At 38.1% G+C, this 25,973-nt stretch overlaps 1 protein-coding gene across 1 annotated transcript in view; it reads right to left on the reverse strand.

Moving 5' to 3' along the window:
* CSMD2 (CUB and Sushi multiple domains 2) overlaps positions 1–25,973 on the reverse strand; it is a 994,819-nt gene that overhangs the window by 878,535 nt on the left and 90,311 nt on the right. The window contains exon 2 of the mRNA XM_031962095.1: positions 19,848–20,064. Coding sequence (XP_031817955.1) covers positions 19,848–20,064 — 217 coding nt within the window. The remainder of the gene's footprint in view (positions 1–19,847; positions 20,065–25,973) is intronic.

Below are 25,973 nucleotides of genomic sequence, written 5' to 3' on the forward strand. Positions count from 1 at the left end.
TGGCAGTTAGGAAACTCTCTGAGCAACTAACTTAACCTCTGTTTGCCTAAATCCACTGGAAGGAAATGGCTAATCATTCAACATCTTTGCCAAGAAAACTCCATGGCCAGTATTGCAGTATTATGATTCACAGCATTATGAAGAATTGTATACAACTGAACAACATTTATCCCATATATATTTTCTTTATGTGTTTTTGTTTATTATTGCCTTTGGTTGCTTGCAAGCTCCTTGAGGGCAGGGACTACCTTTGACTCTTTTTGGTATCCCCAGTGCTCACACAGTGCAAGGAACATAGTAGGCACTTAATAATTATTTTCTGAATGACTGCAAAGAATCATACCTCCATTTGGTTAAACCCCTTTAGCTAAGACTCAAAGTCCCACTATTGTGTTCACTTGGGGTAGAAGTAGGAGAATAAGTTCCGAGAGCCCCCCCTTTTTTGGGCAATCAGGACAGTTAACAGAAGGATATTCAGGGGCCAGGGAGAAGTTGAGTCAGAACATAGTCCTCTGGGACAGCCATCACGGTTAAAGTCTAATCTTGTTGTCTTTGGGCTTTGTAAGCCACTTTAGGGGAGTCCTCACAAATTATACCAATGGCCTGGCAAGCCTCCACTAATGAGAAGGACTGATCTCTGACAAATCTAAATGGGATGGGCAAATTTGGCAGCACCAAGTGCTCTTCAAATATATTTACTTTTCAGATGTTTGGGGTTTGATAAAATCCATAATGCCTTTGGCCCCAAGTACTTTTCCTATTAATTATTAAACCCTTGTGTATTTTCAAGGGTAATTGAATCCTGTTTCTAATTAGTTTACACTTAATTCATCAAAACATTTTTAAAGGGCTATTTGATGCCCCAATAAACCTCCTGGGCTTTTAATGATTCTTTATTTGAAGAGAAATTGGAAAGAGGAGTGTGAATGGATTGCAGCTCTCCCCTCCTTTCCACATACCCCTCCCTCCTTTTTTAATAGCTACTGTCTTTTCCCATACACTTTCCATGAGGAGGAAAAGGAGAACAAAGTATCTAGCCCATACATTCAAACTGTTGAAGCAACTGGGAACATTTGTAACTTCCTACAATTCTTTTTCATTCTGTCCAACAACAACAACAAAAACATTTTTCCCCTTTAATAAGGGTTTCGGTCACATACATTATTTGGATAAGAACTTCAGCTTTCTATTTCATTTAGTCTGTCTGTACAACACTCAATAGCATCAGCTCCAGAAGGCAAGAGCTAAAGACTGTTAACTGAACTCAGAACACCACAGGCCACCAATATTTTGTGAAACTTGGAATGACAAGATTTATGGAAATTAGGCATTTTTGCATTTGGGAGAGGCTTTATAAATCATAACCAGGATAAATGGAAGGAAAGGAATCCATAATTTTGTTGGGGAGGAGCAGATAGAGAACATCGAATGCTACTATCGTAGGGGTCATATCAGAGACACCATAATGTGGTCATCATGAGATATTCTTTTGCCAGTGTAGATCAGTAGTTTTCTGTAACTTGCTTGGGCTCTATTCTATTTCTTTTTTGAAAAATCAAGCAACATTCGCTCTTCTCCACATTGGTGAACTGGAGGGCACCCACAAATTCACACTGTGTCACTACAATAATGCTATGCTTCAAGAACTGTAACCTTTCTCTCTTTTTCCATAACTTTTCAATGATTCCTAATAATGACTCAGCTATCACATCTACCATTACATTAAATAAGAAATACACAAGATAGAAAAGGGATAGAAGTGTTTCCACCTTATCCCAGAACTGGGAGAGTCCTGATTTGTGGGGCTATCATGACATTCTTCTCCCATGATCCTGAATTTTGTCAGAGTTGCACCAAAAAGGGCCCACCCGACAAACCAATAACTGGTGTTAGGGCCAACATTTACCAGATTTCTTCACTCTCCCACATTCACAAAAGGGATGAGTTTTCCCTAAAAGGTCCTGTATTCTGGACCTAATTGACCTCTGCTTCTCTCTATCTAAGGCATAAAAGCCCCACCTCATTGAAATTGGGGATTCTCTAACTCGGTGGATGTCTGATGACCACTTGAGTTTCCACATTTTGCTGTGCTAACCAAAGAGGTTTAAATGCTGCTATATCCTTGTTGCATATTCTTGCTATAGAAGGACTAAGAAATATACTTCTTTTTGTTAAGTGTGAAATGACTCATGAGTGCCTCATTTCTTCCCAGAATTAAACTTGAAGTAACAGTGCTACCATCAAGCCTGCTCTCAACAACAGCAGCAGCAGCAGCAACAACAAATAATAACTAACATATACATAGTGCTGGAGTTTAATGACATCTGGTTGCACAGTGACTAGAGCACTGGGCCTGAACTTAGGTAGCCCTGAATTCAAATCCAGTTTCAAACATTTACCACCTTTGTGGTCCTGGACATGTCATTTAATCTCGGTTTGCCTCAGTTTACTCAAGTATAAAATGGGGATAATAATAGCAGCTATCTTTCAGGGTTTTTGTGAGAATAATATTAACAAAAAGCACTTAGTACAATGCCTGGCACACAGTAGAAACTGTAAAAATGCTTATTCTCTTCCTCTTTATAAAGAGCTTTATATGTTGTCTAATTTGACCCTCACAAAACCTTTTGAGCTAAGTTCTCTCAACTGTGAATGAATGTCTCCCTGACCTCGTAAATAGTTTTGAATATAGGCAATTAATAGCATAATTGATTTCGGATTGGTCAAAACTACTATTTAGCATAATTGACTAGCTGGGGAGTCAAGGAGCAGCCTAATCCCAGGCCAGTATGTCTCTTTGTAGACTCCCAGATACTGCTTGTTAGAAGAAAGCAGATTCAGAACACCTTACCTAGCTTCAACTCTGTAACCAGGAAGATTGGGCTGAGACCAGACCTCCAGAAAGCTTGCTTGCTCTGTGTGAAAGGATTGGCTGGCTCAGTGACCTCTGGCAGTACTCAGATCAGTCAGGGTCAGGTTCCCATTAAAGCTTTTCCAGTAAATCTCCAAACTGATGAGGTCCAGTCCCCACAATCGGTCTGACTAAAGGGCCCCTATGGAAGCATCATCACCATTGACCTATGAGAGACCACTGAGAAGGGTCATGACACTGGCCTGCATCCCTGGTGATTTGAGTTTATAATAAAGAAACTCTGTAAGTAGCCAGAATTGGAGGTAAAAGTCCTAGTCTTGAGTTATTAAAAAAAAGACTCTTATGTTGGCTCTCAAAAGAACACAAGATGCTGTGGGGATGCTCACAGTTTTGTCACAGGTAATTTCCTCCACAGCCAGAGCAGCAATAGGCAGGAAAGGGAGAATCTACGTGGAGAAGATTACAGGGCAGCTAAAACATCTCTTTGTGTCTCCATCCTTCTTGAATGTAGACTTATAATCCAGCCATGTAAGTGAAACCATGATGTTACTTCTTCAGCAAGAGACAATATGAGAGCCCTTTATAGAACCTCCCTGGTGTTGTGCCCTGAAATCATGGCCATAAGAAACAGTCACTTTTCCTCCTTTCCCTGTCAACTTTGTTGTACCAATAACACCACTCTCCAGGGTGCCATTTTTGGGGAAAAGAATGAACAAGAGACACAGGTCTTTTATGTGCAAGGTTCCAGGAATAAGGCACTTGCTAGTGCCATTGGTCTGAGCCCTGGAATACTGAGCTCAGTTATGGACATTATAAGGCAGGATATTGACAAACTGGAAGATCACCAAGATAGTGAATGGCCTTGAGTCTGAATAATCAGTCAAAAGGATCTGGTGATGTTTGCCTTAGAGTGCAGAAGACTCAGTAATGGATACTCTAAGCATCTGAAGGGGTTGTCATGGGAAAGAGAAATTAGACTTAATCTGCAAAACTAGAAATCATATGAGTAGAAATTATAAAAAGCAGATTTAAGCTTGAAGTCAGGAAAAAGTAGAGTTATCCAAAAGTAAAGAGCGCTGGCTCAGTGGAATGGGGGGAGTAGTGGGTTTCCCCCTCATTGGAGGTAATCAGACAAAGGCTAAAGGGTCATTAGTCAGATGTGCTGTCATGGGGATTATTTTTCAACCATGGTTTGGCTTCGATAGCCACTGAGATCCTTTGCAAATATGAAATCCTGTGATTTTGCATGCTTCCCTAGGCATGTTCCCTAGATTCTGAAGGTAAAATCTCTAGCCCCCAGCCCTTACTTTGGCTCTCAAAGCAGACTCTTTATGCTTCCAACTCCACATTCTTTTCTTATTTCAGGCCTGCTCAACAAAAGGATGAATTTAAAATCCCACTGGTGCAAAAATTGCCTCCCAGGCGCCCACAGACACTCTCTACCAGAAGAACAACCTGATTTCAGCTGTCGGTCAGAATGTGTACTGTAAGCAATTGAGGGGAAAAGTTGTAGTGACTCACATAACAGGAGTGCTAAACATCTAAATGAAGGAGTGCTTCACTGGGCCGAACATCGCTGCACTTAGCACAAATACAATGTAAATTCCCAATATGCAGCAATGCTGTTTATTAGCAAATGTCTCCCTGGATTATGTTTACTCTTATTCTATTAGGGAACTTGGTTCCACATTAAATTGTACGACAATAGGATGCTTGCAATACAGGAAGAACATTTAATTATGCAAGAAAATAGATTTATGGACTCTGTTTCAGATATTCATCACCGCCTCTCTGATAATGTATGTCTGGATAACTTCAGTATTGGTCACAGAACCTTAAAGAAAGAAGGAACCTCAGAGGACAGCCAGTCCATGGTTGACCTCCAATCCCCCTGATGATATATCTGATCCATCTTTTATTTGAAGACCACCAACAAAAAGAAATATACTATTTCCTAAGGCAGGCAGTTTATTCCATTTGAGACATTTGTTAAGAAATTTTTCCTAACATCAACCCAAAATCTAGTCTAAAACCATTACATCGTCTACCCTTTACTTTTAGTATTTATTGCCCTCCAAAAACAATCAAAAAAGATTTAATGACCACCATTCAAATACATGAGGATGAGGATGAGGAGGTTCAGTCTGATGATGGTGATGAAGAAGGAGGAGGAAGATTAAAAAAAGAAAAAAATTCATCCTCAGACACTTATCTGTGACCCTGAGCAAATCTCTGCCTCAGTTTTCTCATCCATAAAAGGGGAATGATGATAATATCTACCTCATAGAGCTGTTGGGAGGATCAAGGCAGGTAATATTTGTTTTTTTTTAATTAAAGTTTTTTTTATTTTCAAAACATATGCATGAATAATTTTTCAACATTAACCCTTGCAAAACCTTGTGTTCCAATTCCCCCCCCCCCATGGATGGCAAGTAATCCAATATATGTTAAACATGGTAGAAATATATGTTAAATTCAATATATGCAAACATATTTATACAATTATCTTGCTGCATGAGAAAAATCAAATCAAACAGGAAAAAATGAGAAAGAAAACAAAATATAAACAAACAACAACAAAAAGATTGAGAATACTATGTTGTGATCTACCCTCAGTTACCCCAGTCTTCCCTTTGGGTACAGATTACTCTCTTCATCACAAGATCTTTGGAACTGGCCTCAATCATCTCATTGTTGAAAAGAGCCACATCCATCAGAATTAATCGTTATATAGTCTTGTTGTTGCTTTGTATAATGATCTCCTGATTCTGCTCACTTTACTCAGCCTCAGTTCATATAAGTTTCTCCAAGCCTCTCTGTATTCATCCTGCTGGTCATTTCTTACAGAACAATAATATTCCATAACATTCATATACCACAATTTACCCAACCATTCTCCAATTGATGGGCATTCATTCAGTTTCCAGTTTTTTGACACTACAAAAAGGGCTGCCACAAATATTTTTACACATACGGGTCCCTTTCCCTTTTTTAAAATCTCTTTGGGATATAAGCCCAATAGAAACACTGCTAGGTCAAAGGGTATGCACAGTTTGATCTTTCATCATTAGGATGAATTTGAACTCAGGTCTTCCTGATTCCAGGTCCAGAACTCTATCCACCATGATACCAAAGCACTGATGTCTCCCCTAAATCTTCTCATCTCCAAACTAACCATCCCCAGCTACTTCAGTTGCTCCATGTATGCCATGATCACCATTTTCCCCATAATCTTGGTGACCTTTCCATTCAGGCGCTCCAACTTAACCAAGTTCCTTCCAAAAATGTGTAAAGTGAACCCAATCCTTCCAGTGGGATCGGTCCAGAGGATAGTATGGTGATGACCATTACTTACTCATCCTTGACACCAAGTGTTTGTTAACACAGATTTCTCTCACCTGGATTATCCCCCAATTCCTTTTGCTTCAGCAACTTACTCTGCTATTCCACCTTGATTCCACTATAAATTATTATAAAAGACAGACCCATCTCCATTGTATATTTAATTTCAAACATCCAGATCCTATTCCTGAAAATACTGAGAAATAAAATGTTATTCCTTCATTCAACAAACATTATTAAGTCCCTGCTATGTGCCAGCATTGTGCCAGATGCTAGGGATACAATGAAAAGAATGGAAGCCAAGTCATTATTAATCAGAGAAATGCAAATTAAGACAACTCTAAGATACCACTACACACCTGTCAGATTGGCTAAGATGACAGGAAAAAATAATGATGATTGTTGGAGGGGATGTGGGAAAACTGGGACATTGATTCATTGTTGGTGGAGTTGTGAACGAATCCAACCATTTTGGAGAGTAGTTTGGAACTATGCTCAAAAAGTTATCAAACTGTGCATACCCTTTGATCCAGCAGTGTTACTACTGGGATTATATCCCAAAGAGATTATAAAGAAGGGAAAGGGACCTGTATGTGCACGAATGTTTGTGGCAGCCCTTTTTGTAGTGGCTAGAAACTGGAAACTGAATGGATGTCCATCAGTTGGAGAATGGCTGAATAAATTGTGGTATATGAAAATTATGGAATATTACTGTTCTGTAAGAAATGACCAACAGGATGATTTCAGAAAGGCCTGGAGAGACTTACACGAACTGATGCTGAGTGAAATGAGCAGGACCAGGAGCTCATTATATACTTCAACAACAATACTAGATGATGACCAGTTCTGATGGATCAGGCCATCCTCAGCAACGAGATCAACCAAATCATTTCTAATGGAGCAGTAATGAACTGAACTAGCTATACCCAGAAAAAGAACTCTGGGAGATGACTAAAAACCATTACATTGAATTCCCAATCCCTATATTTATGCACACCTGCATTTTTGATTTCCTTCACAAGCTAATTGTACAATAATTCAGAGTCTGATTCTTTTTGTACAGCAAAATAATGTTTTGGTCATGTATACTTATTGTGTATCTAAGTTATATTTTAATATATTTAACATCTACTGGTCATCCTGCCATTTAGGGGAGGGGGTGGGGGGGGGTAAGAGGTGAAAAATTGGAACAAGAGGTTTGGCAATTGTTAATGCTGTAAAGTTAGCCATGTATATATCCTGTAAATAAAAGGCTATTAAATAAAAAAAAAAAAAAGAAAAGAATGGAAGCCCTACCTATTGAAGATCTGTCATTTTATAATAACTGTTTCAAAAAGAGCCTCATTGAGGGCAACGTCCTGGTTTCCCAGAGGGAGACTCTGAGGTGCAGAGCAGGAATGGATTGGCCCAACTGGCTTATATGGGATTGGAACTCAAGTCTTACGGCACCCAGAGTTAAGTCCAATGCATCTTTCTGCCTTCTTTCCATTAGCTATCTCCCTGAGCAGTGGGAGCTGTTGATGAATAATATAAACAAAATGTAGTCCTGGTAAATCTAGTCTAATGTTTTAGAAGAGGCAGATATGAACTCTTGGTAGAAAGGAATCCTTTTATTGTACCAGAATTACTGTCAGAGTTTGGGTGATATATGGTCCATATGGCAGCACAATCATTCTGTGCATGTGTTTATTGCTGTATTTTCATTAAGGAAGCTAGGATGTGCTAGCAAAGTTAGAGAGAATGTCTATTGGCCTGGGGTCTGTAGTTGGGGAAGGGATCTCTCCCTTTGAGATTATGACAGTCTCTCTGCTTGGCTCCTTGAGTCCTCCTCTCCCCACTGCAATGAATGAATAAATGAATGAACATTTATTAGGCACTTGCTGTCAACAAGACACTATGCTAAACCCCAAAGAGAAAGACATGGCAGTCTCTTAATTCAAGGAGTTTACATTCTAATAAGGGGAGAGAACACAGAGAGAAGGGTTCCATTTCAGGCAGATGGAAAGGTCAGGTGATACTTGGAGTATAGCAGCCAAAATGGCAGGGTAAAGAGTAAGACCCCATGGATCTCAGGAAACATTGGCAGTTTAAATGGTCCCAAATCAATGACTAATAGGAAAGGGGTAAGAGGGAAGCTTTGGGTTATCTCAGAGAGGGGTTAAAATTGGGGGGGGGTCAGTATTCTAGCTTAGTGCAAGCTGGACAATGAAGATACAGGTGAGGGAGGAGAAATGATGATCATTATCATCATGATGACAATGATGCAAGATTGCCCAGAATCACAGAATTAGAAAGTAGAGGAGCCAGTTCTGGGATTTAAAACTAGGGGTGAAGATTAATGGAATGGAATGAACAATGGAGTAATGGAATACATCAAGAGATCCAAACTGGTATCCTGGCTTTGGCTTTAAGACTCAGCAAAAATTCCACCTTCTGCATGAAGTCTTTCCTGCCCCTTCAAGCCTCACCCATTGCTAATGCTTCTGAGATTACCTCCCATTTACACTGTATACATCTTATAGTACTATTTTTTGCCATTAAAGTGTAAGCTCTTTGAGACCAGGGACCACATTTTTGCCTTTCTTTGTATTCTTAGTGTTTGGTACACAGTAAGTGCTTAATAAATGCATATTGTAGCTGTCACTTGTTATCCATTTGACATTGGTCAAATCATTTTATTTTTCTAGATCTCTGTTTCTTCATCTGTGAGATCAGAATAATAACTGGTAGTTAGAAGGCACTCACTCAAAGATTTACAAAGCACTTGACAAACATCTCCTTCAATCTTCACAATGAGCTGGTAGGTGCTATGACTATTATCATCCCAATTTTACGGATGGGGAAACTGGGGCTGACAAAGATTAAGAAACTTACTCAGCGCCATGCATCTAGGAAGCATTTCGAGACGGATTCAGAGGTATGTCTTCACCATCCCTAGTGATATTTCCACCACCCTCCATGCCTGCCTTTACAAATCTCTCAGGTTCCTTCTAGCTATAATGATACTGTGAACTGTAGGTTCAGTGATTTTTCTGCAGCTGCTTCTCACTGTTGATTGATTGACCAAAACATACAGAAATTTAAATTCCAGTCCATACCCCTTTCTCCAAGCTGTGGCTCTGACCTGATTTCTCCTCTTGTAAGAAGTTTAAGGGAGGGGAAACAGCTGATAAAGGCTACATGCCCTTCATCATTTGCTCCTGGCACAGGGGTACTCTTCAGAAAAAAGCAGAGAGGCTTCCAGGGCAGAGAATACACAGATGCACATTCCTGTCCAGCCTGGATTTTCTGACCTGGAATACAGAAGCTCAAATGTCTCATTTTCCTCGATGAATGCAGTCCAGCCAGACTGAGGGGAACTAAAGGATGGGAAACAACGATCTGTATAATTTAGGCACAAAAAAGCTACTTTGGCAGAGTAGTTTCTACTCTACTGGTCCTTACAAAGACCCAGTGCACAAAATACATGGTGAAATTAGAGGAGTAGGGAACAGAACCTAAAATTTCCCTAATAACCCTGTCACAGTATCTGAGAGTCCATTAGAATCAGAGTTAAAAGAATCCATTTGGCTTTGTAATGCAAATATGTAACCCATTCATGGACATTAAGAAGACCATCAGAGCCAGAGCCTGGGGGAATTAGCAATCAATCAATCATCAAGCATTTATTAAGCACTTACTAAATGTTAGGCAAGCTTCCTTCCAATCTTGGGATTAGAAGAGGCCAGGGTTGGGGAGAGGCAAAAACAGCCTGCTCTTTGATTGTTGAGGGTGTTGAAGGAAAAGTATGAGGTGATAGGGGAAGATTGTTCTCAGCCTAATTCAAAGGACAATCTGAGTACTGGGTGAAGTTCTAGGAATGAATGAATAAAGCATTATTAATTACATACCATATACAAGCATTGTACTGTATGTAATACCAGAGAGATTGAGGCAGACAGATTAGTTTTTTTATTTTAATGTGGAGAGTTGAGGCTAGCTGACTGAATGGGACCCTCCTCCAAAGCATTCAGCCCAGATGAACTGAGGCAAGGAACTTATATAGAGTTTTAGCTAACTAGGGGAAACAAAAGCAGCAAAATGGGGCAAAGTCACTAGGAGGATGGACAAGCCATAATTCCAAGAAAGGATCATAACTTAATCCTAACAGGATAGGGATCAAAATCAAAAGGTTAAGGACAGGAGAAAGTGAGGAGAGGGCAATAATCAAAAGGAGGGGGAATTATTCTAGCAAGGACTGAGATAAGGCATCTGGAGTTTATGACACAATGGTGTGTAAAACTCAATTTCCAGTCCTTATGGCAAGGAAGAAGGGGGTTGCTATGAACCCAACATATCCAATGCCTAACAGTACCAAGCACTAGAGATACAAATAAAATAAATATAAATAAAATAATTAAAGATCATCCCCAATCCCTTCTAGGAACAATTCAAAGTAGGAGAAATATAACACAGAACAAGGAAGGGAGGTTGGAGAATGGGACAAGACACCCTGATTTCCCTACATTATAATTTTGCTCTTGTACAGCTCTATCTTCATAGTTTCAGTTCTCATAGGATTTCCCTCACTTATTTTGTCATGAAATTGATCACTTAACAAATACCTAATAAGTGCTTATTATGTTTGTACAAAGTACTGTGATTTTTATTGGGGGAACAAAGATAAAATAGTTTCTGCCCTCAAGAAGTTTATTCTAAATGAGAAAAGGGCAGATGCTTATAAAGTGTGTGTGTGTGTGTGTGTGTGTGTGTGTGTGTATGACAAATAGGAATTAAATACACTGAACACTTGGTGTTTAAAATATCTTGACAGAATTATCAATGGTGGTCATCACCAGGGTCTGAAAGAATGGAATATCCCAAGAAATGAAGCAGAAACAAGGAAATTTGGAAAAAAAAATAAAGCACGGCCTAAAAATTTCTGTATGTAACATAATAGTTGATATTTATGTAATGTTTTAAGACTTACCAAGCATATTTTCATTTGACCTCAAATTTCTCTAATTTGCATCTGAGGAAACTGAGGCTCAAAGACTGATTTTGTCACAATGGCATAGATAGTTCATATCAGAGGCAGGATTTAAACCTAGACTTCTCCTTACTCTAAGTTCATAACTCTCCCCATTGCACCATCTTGTCATTTGTATGAAACAAAATAGAGAGTCTGCAGCAAGAGTATGCAGTCCTGTGATATTACAAGGCTGGAGATTTATGTCTCAGCTCAAATCATAGTAGACAAAATTCCTGAATTTAGGAAACAGGTAAGTCAATAAACATTTATCAAGTGCCTAGTATGTGTCAATCACTAAGCTAAGATACAAAGAAATGCTTAAAAAAAAAAAAACAGAAGAGTTTATCACTCCATATTTCCCAGTACTCAATATCTGACATTCTCAGGACATGTAGTTTCTTATTCTTATCTGGAAGACTTTTCTCTTACTTATAAGATGGGGGAAAGAATGGTTAAGTTTGTATGAAATAGTTTATATGAAAAAGATATGAGGGGGCTAATGGACCAAATGGTCAACGGTTTGATATAGCAGCCAGAAAAGCTAATGTGATATAAAGCTATTTTCATTTAAACAGAATGAACAGAATGAAAGAGGAGATTATCCCTTTGTCCTCTGTCATTTGTAAAACCACATTCTAAGAGCAATGACAAGTTGAGATCCATGGCACCCTATAGGCTTTCATTGACTAGTGTATTGCAGAGGATAGGTAGGGAACACCGGAAAGAACATTTCCTCTGCTGATATCAGTGATACATTGGAGTGTTGTTGAATTGAAAGGCAGTATCCAAATGGGTTGGTGAGGCTCCTGAAAACCATGACACAGCAAGAAGCATTTGAAAGAACTATATCTCTTTTTACCTGTAAAAGAGGAGACAGAGATATCTCTGCAAGTATTTGAAGGACTAGCATGTGAAGGTGGAATTACCCTTGTCCAGTTGGCTCCCGAGGGTAGAATTTAGAGTGATGGGTGAAAGATTCTCCCATCTTCAATCCAACTTCCATGGAATTCCCAAAGGGATTTTCTAAAGTTCAGAACTAGCATGTTACTCCCAGAATCAATAAATCTCCACAGTTCCCCGTTACAATTAGGATAAAATAATTTTTCTCTATAGCATTTAAAATTCTCACTCAACCTAGTCTCAGCCTACTTTTCCAGGCTTATCATACATTACTTCCCCTTCATACACTCTATTCCCAGACAAAATAAGAGTTCTGGCTGTTTTTCATCCATTGTCATTTCATCTTCCGTACCGAAGTTCCTTACATCTATGTAACTGTTGCCTTCCCCAATCAAATGTAAGTTCCATAGGGTCAAGAGCTGGGGCATTGTTTTATTTTTGTCTTTTTAGCTTCTTTTGCCTTTCTTTGCATCTCCAGTGCTTATCTTAGTTCCTAGAAAATATTAGGCACTAAATAAATGCTTGCTGAATTATAGATAATAATAAATGCTAGATTAATTGAAACTTCCAAGAGCCAAGAGTTTGCTTCTAACTAAATCAAATCTTCCTAACAATCAGAGCTATCCAAATTTAAAATGGCCTGCCTTAGAAGATAGTGAGCTCTTATCATTATATATACCAGGCATGCACAACTACTATTGGAAGACAGAGGGGATTTCTACCATAGGGCAATGGACTGAACTGGATGATTTCTTCCAATTCTATGATTCCAAGAATTTCAGCCTTTCAGCTCTTTTACCTTTGAAGTCCCACCCTTATGCAACCTTTCTCTTAATCCATTCTTTGATTTCTATATCATACCACTGAACCCCATGGCTGTGAAGGGAAAGTAAAGCTGGTGACTTTGCACAGCCCTCCTTCACTTAAATCCAATTCCCTTGTATATCATGACATTACCTCCCTTCAAAAACAAAAGTCAAACAACAATCTCTGTGAGTAGGAGTAAAAGCTGCCCCACTGGGCACTCAATTAGAATTAGCTATTTGGGCTACACAGTTCCTCCTTTCTATGTACAAAGAGTATCATACCCTAACATGTGGGTGCTCTGCCCAAAGGAATATAAATTTTCATTGCTGAAACCTCACACGATACTTTAGAGTTTAGGAGCTAGATTTCTTTTAAGGACCACATCTTAAATACAAATTACTCTGGCTCTTATTGATTGGCCAACAATAAGTTATAAGTCAAGCCTCAGTTGGTCATTGTTTGGCCCTGATTGGCTGAAAATTGTTTCTGTTTTGGCCAGAAACCCTGAAAATCTTCCCTTCCCAGATTGATTTTTTTTTGACTAGGTAAAAGAGGTCATCTTCTGCCTCATTTCTTACTAACCCTAACAACTGATGGCATTGCCTCAGTCAAACTGAGACTTGGGAAGAACCTTAGCTTAAAAAGGGCAAATTCTCCCCCTGTATCCAGGGCCATCTCCAGCCATCCTGAACTACATCTTGCTACCAGACCCAAATGGCTCCAGAGGAGAAAGTGAAGCAGGTGACTGTGCACCTCTTCCTCACTTAAATACACTTGCACATCATGATATCACCAATCAATAATGATTCTCTTCTAGAATGAAAAGATCAACAATAGTTCTTGCACTCACTGTTGTAGCCAAAGACAAAATATTTTATGTCCAATAGCACCAACCTACCTTGTTCCTTCTTTCTTCATCTTCTAAACAGATAACCTTCTCTATTCCTGACCTAGGAAAATTATTACTATATTCTCAAGGATAATGTATTCACCACCTCTACATCACTGCAGGTCAGGAAAATGGAGTGGGCAATGCAGCTGTGGAACTAATTCAGTCCCTTACTTTACTAATAATGCATATAAAGGACTAGAGCTTTAGAAAGATTCTGTCCTTATGCAGCTTAAATACTTTTTTTTTAACCTTTATAATAATGCCTCTGTTCAGCAAGCAAAAGAATCACTGGCACTTCTCAAGGAGGAGTAAGGGGGTCTCTCTCCCACAAACACCTAAGCTGTGACATGGAGTCAAGGGAGGAAGAAGGAAAGTTTGCATTTTCTCCAAAAGTTGGTCTGGCTTCTCCTTTCCCATTCCTAGAGCTAATTTGGACCACCTAAGAGTACATACATTTAGATAAATGATATATTCTCATCCATCTCCTGCTGTAGCAGTTAAATGATAAACCTAAATACATTTGGAAAATAGATCGGGGGTGGGGGGGAGTCCATAAAATTGATAGCTTAGAAATGGAGAAACCATCATTGGCAGGGACTGCAAAGTTTAATGGGGAAAGAGACAGGGAGAAGTGTGGGAGTATGCTGGAAGAGAAACAAGAGAGATACAGAGTAAAAGCATAAAATGTTGGAGCTGGAAAGGTCCTCAATTGCTAGTGAGTGCAAGCTGTATCTGAAAAGAAATCCTTTTGAAAGCAACCCCAGCAAAAGAATCATGCTGCCTCTGTTTGATTATGTCCACTAATGGAGGACTCACTCTCTCATTAGCAGTCCATTCTTATTTTGGACAGATCTCATTGGTTGGAAAAATTTTCTCTGATGCCAAAATCTGCTTTTCTGCACTTAAACAGAGACTGTGAAATTTCATAATTTGGTGCAATGAAAAGAATACTAGTTTTTAAAAAATCAGATTTTTATTTGCTCCCATCAGTCTATTAGATGGAACAATAGATAGAATACTGAATCAGGGATCAGGAATCAGACACTTAATAGCTGGAATCTTAAGATCACTTAATCTCCCTCAGCTTCTTTTTCTTATCTGTAAAATGGTAATCATAATGGTACTTGCCTCCCAATATTGTTATGATAAAATGAAATATTTGCAAAGCATTTAGCAAACCTTAAAACATTATTTAAATTCTATTTATTATTACTATTAATATTATTGTTGTTGATGATGATGATGGTGTGGTTACTAGTTATATGACCTTAGCCAAAGGATTTAGCTTATAATACATCTCAGTTTCATCATCAGTAAAATTAAAGATTTAGACTGATTCTGAAGTTCCTTTCCAGCTTTAATCTATGATGCTGCGAACTGAATTTCATAGACTGAAAGAACCTGAAAAGCCAATTTGTCCAATCTATATGTGAACAGAGATCCTCTCTCTTTGAGGTTCTTTGAATACCTTCAGGTATGGGGAGCTTACTACTTCTTTAAGTAGGTCATTACCCTTGTGACTATCTCTTAATGAATCAGTTACTTGAGTGCATCCATGAATGGGTAACAGAAAAAAGTTAAATACAGGCTAATGCTAATGATTTTAGCAGCCAAGAGACAATGCTCCCTGTCCTAAGTATAAACTGTAGAGCTTTGAAATCATCAGCCCTACCTACCCTGCTGAGAAAGTAAGGGGGCAAAATTAAAGGACCCTACAGAAGTCAGCACTAAATATTCTTAGTTCATTTGCTTATCCTGAGTTTTTCTGGCTCTCAGTCTGGCTGCTGTTCTTGGGATTGTATCTCCCCTGGTGCCTAGGACTGTGCTTTGCACAGTGGGCATTTAAATCAATGTTGTCCAACTCTGCTGGTAGACAGCACTTCTGGAGCCCTGCATCTCCTTTCTCTATTGAGAAAATTTTCTTGCTCTCTGAATTTTGACCCCTAGCTTTCCCACAGTGATTCCAGTTCTGCTTTTTGTGGCTAAGAATAGTGAGTCACTTTTTTTTTTTTTTTTTTGAGAGACAACATGTCTCCAAGGCCAAAACATGGATTCAAAATGTGCTGAATTCAATCTTGCCTCTCATGCATACTATGTAACCACGGGTAAGTCATTTTCTTAATTACCCAGACAATTCTTTAAGGTCATAAGGTACAGACAAAATTATAAAATGATTCTGTAGACAGAGTTTCCATATGGAAGCTTCCCTATGCTGATGAAATCACAGAGATGGACCAAAACAAAATCATTCTACTAAAGAACAGCCCTTCTAATATTTGAAGGGAACTACTACTTCTCCCCTAAGTCTTCCCTTCTCCAGATTAAACACTCCCAGTTCCTCAACCAATCTTCGTCATTCTGGTTCCTTCCTTCTGGGAAAATTTCACTTTATCAATTTCCTTCCTAAAATGTGCCCCCCAAAATTGAAAATAATATGTAGATCTGCAGGTATGGTCTGACCATATATGGCAAAGGACAGTTGGGTGATCACCTCCTTTTGGCTACTTTGTATTCTTTGAAGATAACACATAGCATGAGTGATAAGATTTCCTATTTTATTTGGAAGTAGCCAATGTGAGGAACTCCCATCTTTACCATGTTATAGGAGACATAGGTCTATGACTTCTCAATGTCAGATCAGAAATCCTTCTAAGACAGAGGAATAAGCCCAGGATCTTAGGGATATCTTCTAAATCAGGATTTGAATATTCTTCAGAGAATGTTTTCTCCAAAGAAAATGAGACCTCCTCTCCATTTGGCGAAATGTTCCAAATTGGCTATTTCTGTCTTCATCTATTTCTGTATCTCCCTTGCTTTCTCTCTATCTCTGTCTGTCTCTACCTCTTGTCTATCTGTCTCTGTCTCTGTCTCCCTCCATCCCTTCTTCCCTTCTTCCATTCTTTCCTCTGTCTCTGTCTCTCTCTCTCTCTGTCTCTCTCTCTCTCTGTCTCTGTCTCTCTCTTTTCTCTCTCTCTCTCTCTCTCTCTCTCTCTTCTCTCTCTCTCTCTCTCTCTCTCTCTCTCTCTCTCTCTCTCTCTCTCTCTTTCTGTCTCTGTCTCTGTCTGTCTGCCTGTCTGTCTCTGTGTCTCTCAAAATGGGCCTTCCTACCTCCCCTAGAATGAAAATGAAGCCTATGGGCCTGTATTTATGCAAATACATATTAAGAGTAAAGGGATTAAAAAATAATGGAGTTATATAAGTTGTACATAAAAGGTTTGCAGTGTCATGTGCAATCATCTTTTAATTATTCTACTGTTAGGAAAGTGCTTATTTTTTCATGAATTAAAAATAAAAAAAATTTTTTTAAAAATGACTGATTCATTTAGAGAGACAGAGGAGATTTGATTCAGATAAAGATGTAAAGAATTTGGTATTGAAAATGGTTCATCTGACTTTGAGGTCAGTGGGCTTTGTCTCTGAGTCTCCATACAATGGCTGCCAATCCCCCCAGTAGAGCTCCACTAGGCAGTATTTTCTTGGCAAAGACTCTCCTTGGACAATGAGTACCTGTGTCTACATTCCCAGGTCCTTGGCTGGCATTTCTCTTATCACTTTTTCCTTCTGTACCAACTACCCCACCTCTGCAGGGACCTAGGTGAGAAGCAGTGAGATCCCCTAAGCTCCATGCTCCCAACCACTGCTCACAATCTCCAGATGACAGCCTGAGGCAGTCAGGTCTGAGAGGAAAGCTGGAAAATGGACATGCCTGGGGAGTCCCACAAAACAAAAGCAGAAACACTTGGATGCCAATAGAGAGCATTGAAATGAACTGTACTAATGAGGGTGTTTCATAAAAGGTAAGTCTGCCTTGGACTCTGTCCAAGAGTATTGAGTTACTAACATCCACTCACTTCAAAAAAAGAATCCAGATAACTTCAGTTCTATAATATCATCAGATTGACATCTAGATGGCCAATATTGTAGGATTTCCAACTAGAAGGGAATTTAGAAATAACATAGTCCAATTCTCTTATTTTGGAGAAGAAATTATGATCCAGATAAAGAAAGTCACACGTCCAAGGTTGCACAGATGTTAAAAAGCAGAATCAGGGTTCCAAGCTATGTCTTCGGAGGTCATCATTATTGATCTTTCCATAATAATCTATGTTTTTAATGCTGATCTCCAAGAAGAAGCAAGAAATTCAACATAGTTTAAGTTGATAAGCATTTTAAGAGCCTACTATGTGATGGGTAGTGTCCTAGAAACTGGGGATGCAAAGAAATGAGTGGAAACACTCCTAAGTTTCAAACAGCTACCATTCTATTGGATACCCACATCCTACTCAGTGCTAAGTCACATGAACAGCATAATCACAAATGGGAATTACCACTCAAAAGGATGAGATAAAAAATGTTAACTTCCTGGAGGATGGGACAGGAATCACTTGGGCACTATAACTGAGTCGATAAGTCAATAAAAATTTATTAAGTGCCTACTGTGTGCCAGATACTATGCTAAATGCCAGGAATACACAAAGAGCTATCTATCTCTGCCCTCAAGTAGTACCCATTCAAACAGGGGTATTAACATGAATAAACAAGACATATACAGTGTGAATGCCGGTAATCTCAGAGAGAAGGCACTGGCAGTGGTAGAGACCAGATTTCTAGTAATAACATTTATATAGATCTTTGATGTATGTAAGGGTGAGCTAGGTGTACAAGTCAAGAAGATTCATCTTTCTAAGCTCAAATCTGGTTCTAGACATTTACTACTTGCGTGACCGTTGGGCAAGTCATATAACCTTGTTTGCCTCAGTTTCCTCATCTGTAAAACGAGCTGGAGAAGGAAAAAGGCAAACCACTCCCAGTATCTGCCAAGAAAATCCCAAATGAGATCCTGAAGAGTCACTAATAACTGAACAAGACTGACCAATGATCAAAACAGTATGCAAACAGATGTACACATATTATGTCATTTGATCCTTTATGGTAGATGCTACTGTTCTCCCCATTTTACAGATGAGGAAACCGAGGCTAAAAGTGATTTGTTGACTTACCCAGTGTTATATAGATAGAAAATGTCTCCGAGAGGATTAGGAATTAGGAAAGGCTTCAGGTACAAGTTGACACAAGCTGAGACTTGAAGGAAATTTAAGATTCTATGAGGCAGATGTGAGAAGGGAGAGTACTACAAGAATGAAACAAAGACAAGACAAAGGCGTATCAAGGGGAAATGGAACATCATATACAAGGAGAAATTAGAAGAACAGTTTGAATGGACCTCAAAGTAATGTAGGGGATGGAGGACATACAATAGGAGCTTAATAAATGTTTCCTGAATTTATTCCCTAGTTGAAGCTGCAGATGACTTTGGTCTATCAGAGATGTTGCCTGACAGTACATAAGTTCAGGAAAGTTGAAGAAATCTGGAAAATACTTCAAGTACAGGATTAGAAACAGATTTAGTGTGTCTTGTATGTGAGGATGAGTGTATTTAAGGGCAAAAAGGCTCATCACCAGGTTGGCTGCCAAATGATTTCACAACATCAACTGACAAAGACCATTAACTAAAATATATTCACATAGGTAGAATGAAAGTGCTGACAAAATTACAGACTATTAAACATTGATGTATGCATATATATATATATCTTTATCTCTCTATTTATCTGTTTGTCTGTCTATTATGTCTATCCATATCAGTTCAATATGTAGCTGAGTGTATATATGTGTGTGTGAAAGAGAAGATTTTTATGTGGACTCTTCAAGTAGTATGTATATATACATACATATATATGATTTATGTGTATGTATACACACACGTATATACTTCTACATCCCAATTAATCTTCCCAAGTGCCCAACTCATAAATCCCATCTGCTGAGTCTTTCTGAGCAGGCAGATAGCATTTAGGAACTCCATGAGAGCAGAAGAATGGAAAGAAGGTGTCCTTTCCAAGCCCCCTCCAAATCCACTCTTTGTTTATTACATCATAAACCTTTCACCCAGGTGGTTCATCACTGCACAGAATGCAGACGGTACACAGGCAGCACCAATTTTTTTATGCAAAGGTCAGTACCTTGTTCGAAGATTCCCCTGCTCTGGTACTCCATCAAACACTGATAATACATCAAAATCCTCTTCCAGCGCGAAGGAGTGGAACACAAGCTGTATCCTATTCTGTTCCTCGGCTGTGATGATCCATGTACAGTTGGCGTAGTTGGGATAACCATACGGAAATCCAGGGCTCTCAACAGTTCCATTGGGGCCTTGCAAATTGAATGTGCAATTCTGGCCTGGAAAAGGGGAAAAAGACAAGGTTAGGCAAATAGAGGTCACCTGTTATAATTTTGGACTTGGAGTTGGGTGATTTGCCTTTAAATCCTATTTCTGGCATTTGTCAGCCCTGTGATTCAAGACAAGTCATTTTATTTCTCTCAGTCTCAAGTAATACACCAGGATTTATCTATAACATTTTTAGAGTTTTAAAATAGTGGGTCATCCATAGAGCATACTTATTGGGCACAAGCAATGAATTCTATTAGTAGTTAATACATGTAGTACAGATCATTAAAAAACTATATGGCTAAAAAAGAAGATGGGCTGGTTACAAGAGATCTTAAGCCAAGTGGTCTAGAGAAATGCCTTTGTAGACCTCTTTCATCCCTTCCTCCCTTAGAATAATTATAAGGGCAGAGTTAAAAATCCTATGGGATGTCAAAACATGAATTCGTGGACATTATTTTACTGGGAAGAATTCCTACATCAATGACATCAAAGATCCTTTGAAATCTTGAATTATAACAAATTCCTGACATTACTTTGTTTTCTTGGGACAATCTCTCTATTTTCCTGAAGTTGGCTATAGAAAAAAATGTCAGATGACTGGGCACCTATGTTCGTGGACTATAGTAATTGAGGTTTTTCCATAAACCAAGTGCTGCTGCATATATACAGAGAATGCAGTGTTAATGGAGGAGGCAAAAATGAAGACAGTGATTTCTTCCAAGGAATTTATAGTCTAGAAATGACGTATAAAAATAATACAAAATAGAATGTTATTTTTAAGAGAAGTATTACCTCCCATGTGCAAAAAGGTTCAGCATCAGAAAGGGATAAGATTTTGCTCAGTGAAATTTCATTAAGACATATTAGCATCTACTATCTACTAGGATAGTATTGCAGTCTAAGATCCATAAAACCTTTTCAACTGACTTGCAACTGAATCCTGTTTCTACCTATCAGAATATGACCTTCTCGAAAGCTTCTGTCTTGTTTTTTGTATTTGTATCTCTAACACTTTACACAATGCTCCCCATATATTAAGTTCCAATAAATAATTATTCATTTGTTCAAATTATCAAAGAGAAGTCCATAAGGTGCAGAAAAATCTAAAAAAAGTGAGATGACTTCTGGCTTGGAATATCAGATAAGACAGTAATTGCTTCCAGTTGAGGATTCAAGAAAGGGTTTATAAAGGGAAATAGCATTTGACTCAAGCTTTAGAAGATGGACAGGATTTCAATAGGCTTAGTCAAGGAGAGGGGATTTCTGGCAGTTGAGGTGCAGAGGCAGGAAAGCATTGAGTATATTTAGGGAACACACAAGTAGCTTAAGTTGGCTGAAGCATATGGTAAATTTGAAAGAAGAATGTGAGATGATGCTACTTCAAGCAGTGAAGGGTCTTGAATGATAAGATAAGGAGATCAGATGTTACTTTATAGACAATGGGGAATCAGTGAAAGTTGTGAACAAAAATGCATTAAGAAGAATAATTTGCCATTGATATGTAGTTTTGGTTGGAGGTAAGGAGAGAGATTAGGAAACCACCATAATAATCCAGGTGAGAGGTAATAAGCACCTATACTATGATGGTGAAGAGTAGGAATGGAAAGAAAGGATGAGTGTGAGAGATACAGTAGAGAACTGACTGGGTAAGAGGTGATGGGTCAAAGATTCGAAGTTTGGAGCCTGTTTGACTATTTGATTATCTTTCCACAATACCTTTCACCTCCATTTCTTCTTTCTCTTCCCACTATCACCATCCTTAACAGAGATGAAGAAGACCTTTAGCTTACATACATATATGTATATATGTACATGTGATATATATGGTGTGTGTGTGTGTGTGTGTGTGTGTGTGTGTGTTTGCTTGGAATCTTGTGACTTTAATCAAGAAAGATTTCAATGAAAAATGGTGGAGAGAGAAAAATCTTTCTTGTCAAGCCAGAAACCACAGAAAATAACACATGTAACACAAGAAGGAGATTATCAGTATAGAGGCCAGTAATTAAAAGGAGATAATACCATGAAGTAAGACACCAATAAACCCACAGCCTCAGATGTCTCTACTCATGGCATAAAACATTGGTAATAAACAAGATTGAGCTAGCAATTTTAATGCAAGGACACAAATTTGACTTCAGAGCCACCACTAGACTTTATAGAATGGGACTTGTGACTAGAACATGGTTGTAGAAGCTTATATTTTATTCAAAAGGAACAAAATAGATTAAAGTAGTGATAGAGTAGCATTATATATTAAGGAGATATATATGCATGAGAGGAAATGAAGCAACTGAAAGAGGAGCAAGTATTTGGTTGAGTTACAATATCAAGAAATACAGACGGAGTATTGTTCTGGGAGTATATTATGGACCACTTGGACAGAAGGAGGAAAGAGTGGCGTTCAGGGAAGATTTCAGCAACCTGTCAGGAAATACAATATAGTAGTGATGGAAGATCCAATTACCTCGACAACAGCTTGCCTTTTCTTTATGCCAAGAGCAAAGAAGCTAATAAATTTCCAAAATGTCTTGACATGATCATTTCATTATTGAAAAAATGAAGGAAGCAACAAGGGAAAAATGCTACTCTGGACCCAAATTTGACCAAAAAAAGAAGAATCTCTTGCCAATATAGAAATAATGGGATTCTTAAGAGTATGTGGCAAATCTTTCTTAAAATTCATAACACAGAAGAAATAGAAAGATGGCCAGAGTCTGATGTTTGGAGTCTGGAGTATGTTCCAAAAGGATAGAAAGAATATAGGTATCAGAGGAGCATCAGTTTAGAGTTGGAAAGGACCAAAGTGGCCATTAAATCCAGATTACTCATTTTTACAAATAAGGAAGTTAAGACCAAAAGAAATGACTTATCTAGGATCATAACCACCAATGAGAATCTAAGATGGAAGTTTAACCCAAGTCTTCCTGATTCCAAATCCAGAACTCTAAACCACCATCCAACACCCTAAAATTCCCTTAGTTTGGATCCTCAAAGATAAAATCCAGAAGACAAAACCAAATATTATTCAGATGCAGAAGACCATGAGATATTAGCTAAAAAAGACCCAATATGACTGAACAAGGAACTCGAGGTGTGGGGGGAAGTGAAGAAGACATATACCAAATATAGAAATAAGAAACAGGTAATTAAGGATGAACACAAGGAATGGCAATGTCCTATAAGAATACTAGAAGGAAAATTAAATCTCAAGATAAGCTGAAGTTGGAAAGGGGTGTTAAAGACAATAGGGTTTTTCCCCCTTAAATCTATGGAGAAAGGAAAGGAGAAATATCAGAATAGACACATGCTTGGGAAAGGCAGAAGAGTGGAGAGGAAGCTGTTATTAAAATATTACTTTTTCTACCAAAAACATTAATATTAAATTATGAAAATAGATGGTATAGACAGTTTGGTGGCATAGTACTATACTTGGAATTAGGAAAATCTGAGTTTGAATCTTTTCTCATTATTGTGATCCTGGGCAAGTCATTTCACATCTCTCAGTATCAGTTTCTTCATCTATAAAATAGGAATAATAATAGTTAACTATTTCAAATAGTTGTTATGAGGATCAAATAGGATTATATATGTAGTGTTTTGTAACCCTTAAAGCACTATATAAATGTTGCATGTGATTAATACTAGCTAAAAATAGCTTGCTAATAATAAATAATATATAGTATAATAGCAATAGTAATAAGTTAGCTACAGATAACATTTTTTGCTGTCCCAGAGTAATGAAAGGTCTGGAAAATGGACCTGCTAAGTTAATTTGAAAAATCATGTGCCAAGCATTGGACTGTTTTAAAATAGTATCTTATTTGATCCTCATAACAACCTTGGGATGTAGGTTCTATTATCCCCATTTTACACATGAGGAAACTGAGGCAAAAAGGGTTAAATGAGTTGTCTAGAGTCACGCATATGTGTTTATTTAAAATACTTGCTATATGAGTCATATTTGAAGTCAGGTCTCCCTCACTCCAAGCCCAGAATGCTATCTCCTACACCACCTCGTTGTCCTTATTATTAAGGATATAACAATAATTGTTTGACCTGAAATAAATAAGGAGAGAGCAAAAATTCAAAACAACTCACTGAATTAAGTCAAAATGACTCACTGAATTAAGTCCCAGAGTAATGAAAGGTCTGGAAAATGGGCCTGCTAAATTAATTTGAAAAATCATGGAAAATGAGGTAAGTGCTGGGGGATAAGGGGTGGGGGAAGATTAGCAAATAGGGAAATGACTCCATTTTCAGAAAAGGGGACTAAGGGAAATTCTACAAGCTTGAGACCAGGGTGAATTTCACTTCAGTTCCTAGAAAAAGTATATATAATACATTATTAAAGATCTGGTTTGTGGGCATTTTAAAAGGGAATTGGTGATCACTAAAAGCCAGCTTGCCTTCATCAAGAAGTCAGATTGATTTCATTTTCTTTTTCTTTCTTTCTTTTTATTTTTTTGGCAGTATTACCAGACTACTATATCGGGGAATGCCAATGACATCGTATTCCTGACTTTCTATAAAACACTTGGGGGAAAAAACTCTCTCCTACTCTTCTTGCAGACAAGATTTAAAAGCATGAGGGAGACAGTAGTAGAGTTAAATAGATTTGATGGAATATTTGGATTCAAAGTGTAAATCATTGCTGAACAGGTCCCAGCTTAAAGGGCAATCTCTAGTGAAATCACATAAGAATCTATCCATGAGCCTATCATTGTTTTTACCATTCCAAAAAAGGTGTTGATGTAATGTTTTATCAGTTTTATAGCTGATACAGAGGTGGGGCCTATCCAGTAGAGTCAGGATTCAAAATATCTCCATGAACTTAAAGAATGAGCTAAATTTAATAGAGATAAATGTCAAGTTATTTACTTGGATTCAAAAAATAAATGTCATAAGTAAAAAGTGGGAAAAAAAACATTACTAAGGAAAAGTTCACAAGGGCAAAAATCTGGTAAATTTAATAAGCTACTCTGTTAGTTTATTATAAGAATCAGGGACAGCTAGACGGAATGGTAGATAGAGTACTAGGTCTAGAGTCAGGAAGACTAGAGTTTAAATTTAATTCCAGACTCTGGGAAAGTCATCTAAGTCTATTTGTCTCCGTTTCCTCATCTCTAAAATGGGCTGGAGAAGAATGGCCAACCACTTCAATATCTTTGCCAAGAAAACCCACAATCCTGGTCGGACATCCCTGAAAAATGATTCAACAAAAAAAAAAAATTGAGAGTCAAAAAACTACTATGATCTTAAAATCCATTAAGACATTCATGATATCCAAGACTACAGAAGGGATGATCTCACTGTCTCTTCTTGGGTCAGACAGTAACTGGACTCTTGGGTTCAATTCCAGGAACCACATTTAATAAGGTCATTGTCATAATAGAAGGTGTCAGAGAAGGAGAAAGATCAAAGAAAGAAAAGAGGACTAGAACTCAGGCCATAGGTATATATCTACTGGAGCAATTGGAAAGTTTGAGACTAAGAAAAAGGAAAGCCTGAGGAAGAATGAGACATAATGCCTTTCTTCTGGTATTTTAAGAGCAGGAAGGAAGAAAAGAAATAAACATTCATTAAGTTCCTACTATGTGCCAGGCTCTGCACTGAGTGTGCTTTACAAATATTATCTCATTTGAAACTCACAATAACCCTATTATGATACTGAATTTACAACTGAAAAAAAAGGGAGACAGAAAATAAGCAACCTGCCCAGGTTCTCATAATTGATGAGTACCTAAGGTCAAATTTGAATTCAGGTTTTCCTGACTCCAAGCCCAGGGCTCTAAACATGGCACTACCCAGATGCCTACAGTATAAAAGAGCGATTGTTTTTGTTCTGTTCTGCTCCATTTGGGTAGAATTTAAAATGTGAATCCTATAGATAGATAGATTTAGGATTGATAATAGGAAA

Source organism: Sarcophilus harrisii, chromosome 3 (genome assembly GCF_902635505.1).
Source record: "Sarcophilus harrisii chromosome 3, mSarHar1.11, whole genome shotgun sequence".
NCBI lineage: Eukaryota > Metazoa > Chordata > Mammalia > Dasyuromorphia > Dasyuridae > Sarcophilus > Sarcophilus harrisii.